General features: G+C 38.6%; 1 protein-coding gene across 1 annotated transcript; it reads right to left on the reverse strand.

The window, feature by feature from the left end:
- Window positions 1–286: 286 nt before the first annotated feature.
- On the reverse strand, window positions 287–5,548 carry LOC146372442 (interferon-induced protein 44-like). Its single transcript, XM_084954145.1, has 8 exons — window positions 5,254–5,548; window positions 3,036–3,540; window positions 2,821–2,869; window positions 2,354–2,549; window positions 2,118–2,270; window positions 1,854–2,017; window positions 508–608; window positions 287–401 (listed from the first exon to the last, which is right to left on the reverse strand). Exons 2-7 carry the CDS (start codon window positions 3,505–3,507, stop codon window positions 581–583), a joined length of 1,062 nt encoding a protein of 353 aa, XP_084810271.1. The 5' UTR covers window positions 3,508–3,540; window positions 5,254–5,548; the 3' UTR covers window positions 287–401; window positions 508–580.
- Between the last annotated feature and the right edge of the window lie 4,830 nt (window positions 5,549–10,378).

Raw genomic sequence — 10,378 nt, forward strand, 5'->3', positions numbered from 1 at the left:
AACCACTGCAGTGCAGTACCTGTAATACCTACAGCATGTTCTAATCGCTCTAATAGGATATTATGGTCAACAGTATCGCACGCTGCACTGAGGTCTAGCAGGACAAGCACAGAGATGAGTCCACTGTCAGAGGCCATAAGAAGATCATTTGTAACCTTCACTAAAGCTGTTTCTGTGCTGTGATGAGCTCTGAAACCTGACTGATTCCGCTCTGTGGTTTGCATGCTGCTCATTCGGTCACTGAGCTCATCAAAGTAATCATCAACAAAGCGAAACATCTGAATGACAGCGCTGAGCAACAGGATGTCACAATTCATATCCAACTCCAACTCCTCGCTGTAGTTCTTCACCGGAACAACACAGGACAACGGCACACCGAGCCGAGAGCCGACCTCCTGAACCTGTATGACACAACACAGGAAAACTACTATTATTGTTATTATTATTATTATTATTATGAATTATTATTAACCACAATAGCCGTAAAAAAAAATAAAAAGCACGTACAACGTCCTTAATGTAGCCACTCTTATAAACATTTCTCACATCCTCTTTCACCAGTGGGCAGGCTTCATCTACTTTAGTGAGGAGGACCAGCTGAGGAATACCTGGAAACAAACCAGAAAGATGACTGGTAAAATACCTTAGGTTTTTATAATGAGGTTTCAGTATCTGAAGATCATGTATCTGGAATAATCCATCAAAACAGCACTGTGCAAGAGTCTTGAGTCACTCACTATTTTTTCATATTTATCTTTTTTAAGTGGTTCTGAGCAATAGTTCTCTAGTCTTTATGAAGATCTTTAAAAGTTTTTCCATTAAAGCATTTCCACATATTCTTTGTCCAGTTATTGTAACTGATCATGTTCCAAAATACTGCTGCCACCTCTGTCCCTGGCTTTATAATGAATTGCATCATGATGAAATTAAGATGAATAGTGTTGAAGAGGAAATTGTTCTGTAGTGGGACCAGTTTTACTGAAATCATTGACATCATGATCTATGTCATACAGAGATAGATCATGTTATTGTGTGATGTTATGGAACGGGCATCTTCACAGGTGTTTATGTAGGTTTTGGATAAACACATGGTAACATTCAGATGAGATTTGAGGACCTGCTTCCTTCAAATCACATCAGCATGAATCACAAAAAACATGGTTTAAGTCCAGCTGCTAAACTAGCCTGCTGGCAATTTAATATTTTTTGTTTATTGAATAAAAAAAGAATTTGATAAATTTCAACATTTGAGATGTTTCTTTACATTGATAAATACAGGTTTTTAATGATTTGCATTCATTCATTTTAACAGGCTGATAATTAGGTAGGTATTGTTTGGGGAGCATTTCTCCTTTAAATCCTGACCTATCTGGCAGCTTTTGCAATCATAATAATGATCTGAATGCAGTGTTGTGCTTCACATTTTGCTTTTTCAAGATCAGATCTATAAATTCTCTAAATGCTCCTCTCGTTCAGGTGTTTATTTTATCTGTTTATTTATTCATATCTATTTGTGTTATTTCAGTTATTACATTATATGTCGTATACAGTGTGACAATGTCTAAAGCAGGACAGACAGGGAAAAAAGGGAGGGGGGTGTGATAAAAGGATGCACAATGTATCGCCAAGTGCCGCGCCTGTAAGAAAACAAACATGCTGCACCTGGAACACAAAACGTCAAAAATACACAGGTGAATAAATCAACATTGTGTGTGTGTGTGTGTCTGTGAGTTTGTGTGAGAGAGAGATTGAGTGTGGATGTGTCTTACTCTTTGTCACAAAATATACTTGAAAATGAGAGTGGGAAGCCGCAATAACGCTATCAGGAACCTTGTTGACTCAACTCTACTGACCCATTAAGTTGACCTTTAGCATCCAGCTTCTCCTCCAGCCCTGTGGGCATGATGGAGATCTTGGAAGCATCAATAACATAGGCCACACAGTGGATCTTGTCCTTGAGTCCAGGAGATGTGCGATAGCCGTGGGCCTCAGGATGCAGAGGAGCTGAAGGGTTGAACTAAATGACACATTTGAGGAGAAACAGAGACACAGTTTGAGTCGACTGCTGACAAATCAGTGTTTCATACATTCAGTGTCCCGCTGATATAATATAGCACCTGATAACGTTCTGGCAGGTGACCTTTGAGGATGCTGCTGAGGTCGTCAATGTCAAGCCCCGCCCCTTTGGTCTCCTCCAGTCCCATGGTATCACACAAGATTATTGGCAGAGGTTTCCCTTCACGCCCATCTTTCACAGAGTAGGTGCGAAACTGTTTACAGTACAATGAGAATGAGTGACAGACCACTGAAATCAGTCACAATAAGTGGAAATCATCAGACAGCAGACACAGACCTGTGTGGTGAGGCTGGTGGAGGAGGAGCCTGCTATAGCTTGGCTGGTGACGTGGCCTCTGAATACAGAGCTGACAGAGTTAAAGAAGCTGGACTTTCCAGCTCCAACTGGTCCAATGAGCAAAACCCGAGGCTGGGTCACAGAGCTGACTGTGGGTTTGTAGCTTTTAATGCTCTCAATCAGCTCCGTCCTCTTCCTGTACAAAACAAGGAAATAAAGAACTTTTCCCATTTTAGAAGAAGTCGTAGTAGTAAAATCATTTTTCCTAATATTACTTCCTTGACAGAAGCAGCTGCAGTTACACATATTCCATGTTTTGCATGGATGCTGTCAAAATCTAAAATCTCTAGTATACCATATCATGCTAAGTATTCAATAGTATACTTTACATTTAATGTAGAAAGGATATTGTGCACAACCGAGGAATGTTAATAGATCAAGCAGGATGGTTTCTTCCTTAAACTTACTCAGATTCCCAGATTACAGTCCTCCATGGCCTTTCAAGTTCAGTGGTTCCTGTTAAAGAAACCAGTAAGTTTATTTGTGATTTTAAATTGGTGCCCAAATCCAAAAATATTAATGTAGTACAGTTTTAGTGAACTACTAGTTCTGTTATTATATAAGAAATTTATCAGCTGCAACATCTAAAAAAAACAAAAACATGATTTTTTTTATAACTTACCCTCCACTTGGTAGACTTCACACTCAGACAGGTTGAGATCATTGCCATGCATTTGTGCAGCAGGGAAGTTGTAATAATTTCCTGGATTGCTGTACATTACTGCTTGGCTTCCCCTGACAAGAACCAGTGTTTCTCCAAAATAAGGCCCATTGTTAGCCATCATTCTCACTGCATATGTAGGATTAGTAACTGGATATTTGATGAGGTTTTCACCATCAAATGTAAAAAGAAAAGCCTGATCATCATTCACGTACTGTCCAGACTGACTAAAAGGTTGTTCGGTGTAGCCTCCAAACACAAAACCAGAGTTGTTGTAGCCCGCAGACACAGTGGGAGAGTGGTTGTCACATCTTTGGTGAAATGCTGCACCGGTGAAGCCATGGATGCTGGCCTTGTACAGCAGCTTTAGTTTGAATCTTCTCAGCTGAGCGCAGATTATTCTCTGCTGTCTTTGTGTTAGTCTGGGGTTCATAGTTCAAACCTTGTTATCTTTAATCCAAGAAGCCTATTTGAAACACACAAACAAATAATAAAAAACCATCATAAAGCTTAACGCCACACTACAGTATGAATAGCATTTCAAATGGGCCATGATCAAAATTAGTCTACCTTCCTTTCTCCCTTTGCATTCCTTGATTAGATCTTAGTGAATCAGAACATTTTGTCATATGGTATGGCAACACCACAGCTTACAGATGACTGGCTCGAGTCTGGGGATCACCTCCTATATAATGAGCCAAGTTTTACACAACCAGCCACACCAGAGATTGTTCTAATTTGTAGCCACTTCTTCTCTGTCTAGAAGATAAGGCGTAAGTAGGGGTGAGCTAACATTTTTGGGGGTTTTGTAACTGTTCCTTTCAACGGCTCTGGTAGCAACTACAGCCATGGTGGAGAGCATGATTGACTGAAAATCTTTCACTCATTTGATTTACTTTTACCAGAGCAAATAGAGATGTTTCATAGGTGTGATGCATCTGAGAAATATACTTTTTAAAAAATGACCAGTAGTGGAATTCCTATCCTATTCATAGTCTTTTTTTCTTTAGGTCACGAGCAGTTGTCTAAGCATTTCACTGCATATCGTACAATTTCCTTCGGGGTCAACCTTCAGGATCAATAAAGTTTTATTGAATTGAATTGAATGACTGTGTATGTGACAAATAAAATTTGAATTTGATTTGAATTTGAATTCAACTCAAATATTGTCTCAAATATTGCATTTCAGTACATTATTTTTTTCTATAAGACTTTATACCTCTATGATTGTCTCAGAGACAAATATTAATATATTTAACCTCTATAACTGTCTGGGCAACATCATGTAGTGATAGCTAAAAATAAACCAGAAAGATGTGATCATTTTGTATGTTTCACTTCAAATTAAGGCTAAAGTGAATCAATTATTGGGTGAGAAAAATAATTTTTCCAAAAATGGAAAACAATCAGAAGATTAAACAGGCTGATGTTACTGAATGAACAATGGGCTGTGAGGTCAGTTAATTATCATAAATAATAAACAATAAACAAATTGTCATGATCACTGATAAATGGCCATGAGTAACATTCACAGAGAGTTGGGGAATGACCTCACGGCTCATTGTTAGTCAGTGGTGCCAGTGTCAATAGATGAAGTAGGCAAACTTGGACAATCGCTTTGCAACAAAGTGGGTTTGGGATGAATTGCTTCCTCTTTGATTGGGTATTTGGAGTTTAAATTAAGCAGTTGAGAGAACCATGGGGAGGGCCCTGCATTATTTTAAGAAAATTCCGACACAGCTGTCACTGGGCGCCACAGCCGAAAACACCGTTATTAAAAACGGTTGGAAAAGTGGCGAATTTTGGCCTGGATGGTTTGCTGTGCCGCTTTCGAAGAATGCAGCCAATGAATTGGGGAACAGCCAAAAAAAAAAAAAAAAAAAAAAAAAAAAAACTGTCAAAGGGATTAGACACACCCAGCTTATAAACTGTGCCAAACTCCTACTAATATCATGAGTTTAACAAAGATGTACTCGTTGCACTTTCTTAAGGTTGTACTTTTTGTTATATTTTTAAAAAGTGTATCCACAAGCTCAAATGAAAAGTCGGAGTAATAACCTACTGGGCTCATTAAGTCAGTTTAACACAATGCTTCCACACAACAACAAAAACCAGCGCATACATTTTTTTTTAACAAAGTTCTGAAAATCATGCAGCTCTTTAATATTTTCAGTCTTACCTGCTGTGGTTAGAAACTGAGCGGGGATCGTGGTTGCGCAGATTACACGTGTGACAGCCGTCTGCGCGCTGTGCAAGTGAAACTGGATGTACTGAACGCCTTACGTGCAGTGTTGTTAAAGCCTGTGCTTTGTGGCGCCTCTCCTTTCAGTTTAAAATATCTAAAAGTAACAATGGCAGAAACTACAACTTCAACTTCTCTGTGGGGTTAATGATTTATTTTCCTACATTCGGTCTAAGTCTGATCTAGAAAACTATGAGTATTAATTTCAGGAAAAACAACAACAAAATGTTACCACCAATACGTCAGCGGTACTCCGACGTAATGACAGGTTTAACCTGTTAAGCCTGTTCGCAGTAGGCCTACCTATCTCCTCCCTCACTTACTAGTCAGCCTTTCCCTTAATATTATTCAGATAATAATGGAGATGGAAGAGAGAACACAAGATGATGCCACGTGTAACCTCAACTCTCTATAAAGACAACCTGTGCATCTCAATGATGACAGGTCTGAAACACATATGTGTGATTGTCTTAATCTACTGTAATTTTACCTAATTAACAAAACCGTGAGTGTAGTAAGTTTTAATGAATAACAATTTGACTGATAAAAAAGATCATTCTTATAATTAAAAAAAAAAAAATTATTAAGAGTTTTAGCTTTATTAATTAAAGTTTTTGAGAAATAAAAGAGAGCATACTGTTGTACAAGACTGATTACATTTCCTGTTTCAATTGCATTGAAACGCAAATATTGACTTGAGTCTTATTTTTATAAAGCAAAAAAAGATCATTTTGTAGGCACAAAATCCTCAAGGATGTTGTTACAATTGAGAAACGCATATAATAACAGACACAGTCAAATCCAGTCTTATACCACAGCTCTCTTGAAACTACACCTCATGCATTCTCGTGAACGTACACAAGTAAATTCTTAAGATACATTACCTGCTTCAAACAACAGCAAAATTAACAACATTTTTTCTGCACACTGAACTTTTAAAACAGAAACACTTCCTTATGGTCTGACTTTGAGCAGGTGACCCAAACATTTTGGTTTCACCAGCCTTAGTTGTTGTTGTTTTTGTTGTTTTTATTGACTTATTGCATTATTCTTTCTCTTTTATATTTTATTGCATCATTGTTGTGCATTTCACTTATTTTAGTTGCATTTTACATTGTTAAGCAAATGTGCTACATAAATAAACTTGACCCTGTCTTCCCAGCCCAGGAAGGACACGCCCATTTTGATGGTGATATTCAATAAATCCTTTGAACACAAGATGGAAATCAAATATCTCTCTATTAACAAACACACAAACCTTGTAAGTGGTTGCCTAAAGATGGCCTCAGACAGAGGGTAATTTCTGTTTTTTATATGTACATTTTATACAGCCATGACATATGAGCTTGACATGTCTGCTAACATGCTAACCATTATAAAGAAGTTCCCCTGCCAGCTGAGGGACAAATGGACAATTGTGTTTTGATTTCAAGGATATTTATTATCATAGAGCTACCTTTGAGGATATGGAAGACTGCTACAGTGGACATCCACTACTACTGTAACCTTTAAGTACTTAGCTTTACTAAGATCGTGAGTAAAACCTGATTACCTAAGAAATGCTTGTTATACTAGCAAACGATTTTTTTAGTGTTGCTTACTTACACTTAATTTTAAATAACAAGACAAACAACTGTGCAGATTCTTTAACGGAATGAGAACTCATGCAGTTCATATTTTGTGGTTCTGCAGGAGCTGGCGAATCAGAGGAATCCTGACGAGAGATCCAGCCTGCATCTGTGGCAACAAGCGAAGTAGCCATTGGTTCATCTGTCTTGGTCACTCAGCTCCACCCTGTGTTCAAACACTGATATTGCAATGATAATCATTATATTGGTATGAAGTTAGAGATACTAAAACTGCTGCAAGTTTCACAAACAGGACACAATTTATGAATGCTAAATATATAGCTACAACAGCAGCGTTTACCAAGCAATGTTTTAAACTAATTAATGCTAAAAATGAAAGTCCATTAACCTTTTTCAGTGCACAATTTCTCCAGCACTCTGAAAAAGGAATGGAACATACCGTCTCAGATGAGAACAGTACAAAAAACTTGAATTACTATATGATCTTATAGTTGTAAAATATGAATAATGACATTAAAGTGTCAGTTTGTTTAGATAATCTTGTACATTTTTTTAAGAGAAGAAAAACAATTTAGAAAATGAATTCCATTGCTCGAGATGTTGAACTAAGCAGGACACCGATGGGCAAAATCAACAACTTTCATGAGAATATTTAAAAATGAGATTTCCATAGCAGGTTAACAACAACTCACTGCGGTGCTTTGGCCAACAGGGCGCTGGTGGAAGCTGAGTTACTGTTGGCTGAAGACAGAGGAGGACAAGGAGAACGTGGTGGTGTGTGTGTGTGTGTGTGTGTGTGTGTGCGGGAGTTATCAAGCCATATGCCAAGAGTGAATGAGACATCGACTTACTGATCCACACCACGAGGATATGAGGATATAAGCAACAACATTGAAATGACTGGAGAGAAACGTAGTCGGATGGTAACAAAGAGAAGGTGGTCAGAAATGGGAACCATAAAGAGGCCGCTAGGAAAGTCGCAATCACCAAATACCTGCAGAGGATCAGGCAAGTCCTCAGGAGTCAGCTGAATGGAAAGAACGCAATCCAAGATATCAAACACCTACACCCTGCTTGTGATCAGGTACCCTGCTGGATTAATAAGTTGGCCAAAGGAGGAGATAGAAGCCACTGACATCAAGACCAGGATGCTCCTGGAGCTGGAGGGTTTCACCCCAAGTCCAGCACCCTAAGACTGTACGCTAAGTGGAAGGACGGAAGGAAACCGGGGACTAGTGAGTGTCAGAACCATCATCAGAGGATAAAACAAAGAAAATCTGTGAGTACATAAGGAAGATGGCCACAACAAACCCCCTGCTTACTGAATACCTCAGGCAGCAGAAACCCAAGAAAGAAGAGGACCAAGAGGAGGAACCATCATGGAAGGAGAGGCCCCTGCACGGTATGTACCACCGGCAGATAGAGGAGGTGGCCGACATCCAGAAATCCAGTGGCTGGACAAAGCTGGACTGCACAGAGGCACTAATCATGGCAGTACAGAAACAAGCTCAGCACAGTATATAGAAACATCTGTGCTGAGTATGGCCTGGAAGTCCTGAGGTCAAAATGGGAGACGCCCCTAGTTTCATTTAGCCTGAACGCATACGTCATAGTTTTAAGCATAAACCTGGAAATCATTACCCATCATCGTGGCCCATCTGAGTAAATCATTTACTGATAAGCTACAGTGTAGGTGCTGATAAGAAAATCATCCTTTGGACTGTGACCAATCCTATGTGTGCTCTCTGTGTGTGTTGCTGTTGACTAACTGAAGTGTCTGATACTGTCAGCTTTGCCCTAAGAGCCTACACTCTGCTCCCTTCTTGTGGTCTATCTTTGGGCTCTTGACGATCTCTGCTCATGTTACTGAAGGTTTTCATCTTCCTATTTTCCTGTTTGTTTTTTCCTTGTTTTAAGTAGCAACTCCTAAAAATGTGCCAGAGCAGATTTTAAATCAACTCCACAGGCATTTCAGATTTTAACACAAGTGTTGATTGTTAAACTCTGGAAATAATAATAATACATTTTATTTGAGGGCGCCTTTCTAAAATCCAAGGTCACGTTACAAAGAGAAAAAGCTATAAATACATACCTTTTATTGATGCCACAAATGTTTGTGTTTGAGTGTTGTTGTGTGTTGTTGTGTTTGCACCATTTTGAGTACAATAAAGTTACATTTTGTTTATTTTATATGCAGAAATTCAATTCCAAAAGCCAGATGCAACTTGCCCCCAAAAATAATACTGCTATACTGAGTGTTTCTCTTGTGTGCATGTGTGCACCTTGCAGGCAAAAAATTACACAGGGTGCTGAAATATTCCATGTTAAACCAAAACATCATGTAGGAGTCGGGGTTGTTAAGGCAACAACCTTATATTTATATTTATTGTGCTATATTTATATAGCACAATTCAACAACAAGGTGATTCAGAGTGCTTTACAGAGACATTAAAAAACAAAAACAAATAAAAAGCATGATTTAAAATTGATTAAAAAAAACAGTAGATAAAATCAGAACAGTAGATAAAATCAGTAGTTAAAATGTAAGTTTTGAAATTTAAGCTTAAAAGTGTGGATTTGGTGTTTTATTCAAATGCAGCTGAGAACAGGTGAGTCTTCAACCTGGATTTAAATAAACTGAGTGTTTCAGCTGATCTGAGGCTTTCTGGGAGTTTGTTCCAGATATATGGAGCACTTATCCATGCCTTTGTTACATCAAGATTAGATTACTGTAATTCCCTTTACACTGGTCTCCATTCTGCCCTTGTTCACAAACTGCAGCTCGTTCAAAATGCGGCTGCGCGTCTTTTAACTGGAACTGGCAGGTTTGAGTCTATTACTCCAGTTCTTTCCGACCTGGACTGGCTCCCTATTAAATTTCGTATTGATTTTAAAATCTTATTGTTCACTTTTAAAATCATAAATAACACCGCGCCCAGCTATCTTACGGACCTCCTCAGCTTTTATACCCCCAGGAGAGCGCTTAGATCAGCAGGCCAAATGCTCCTGGTGCGACCTAGATCTCGGCTCAAGACCAGAGGTGACCGCGCATTCGCCGCTGTCGACCCTACCTCTGGAATAACCTCCCTCTAGCTATTCGGGCGTCTGATTCAATTCAATCTTTTAAATCTCGATTAAAAACTTATTTGTTTAGCCTTGCTTTTCCCGCCTCCTAGAAGCTGCATTTTTGGTGTACTGTAAGTTATCTGTATTTGTATTTATTATTGCTCTAACTCGTTCTGTGAAGCACATTGGCATGTGGTTTTTTAAATGTGCTATATAAATAAAATTGTATTGTATTGTAAAAGCTGAATGCAGCTTCTCCGTGTCTGGTTCTGAATATAACAGTAAACAGTAATTTAGTTTATTAAATCTATTAACTTGTGATGAAATATTCAGCTACACGGAGAAAAGGAGGTAATAAAAATGTTCAAAATAATTTATTATCTTGAGACTGATGACCTTTAATGTCA

The sequence above is a fragment of the Perissodus microlepis genome, chromosome 15 (assembly GCF_051167445.1).
Source record: "Perissodus microlepis isolate ML-2025 ecotype Zambia chromosome 15, ASM5116744v1, whole genome shotgun sequence".
In the NCBI taxonomy this organism is placed as follows: Eukaryota; Metazoa; Chordata; class Actinopteri; order Cichliformes; family Cichlidae; genus Perissodus; species Perissodus microlepis.

Bases quoted from the DNA above. Each gene is read 5' to 3' on its own strand.
- LOC146372442 (XM_084954145.1), bottom strand. From the start codon at position 3,507: ATGAACCCCAGACTAACACAAAGACAGCAGAGAATAATCTGCGCTCAG. The intron at 2,550-2,820 runs GTAAGTTTAAGG...TGTTTTGTACAG, and splicing joins ACTGTAATCTGGGAATCTGA to GAAGAGGACGGAGCTGATTG. The intron at 609-1,853 runs GTCAGTAGAGTT...GTTTGTTTCCAG, and splicing joins GCTAAAGGTCAACTTAATGG to GTATTCCTCAGCTGGTCCTC.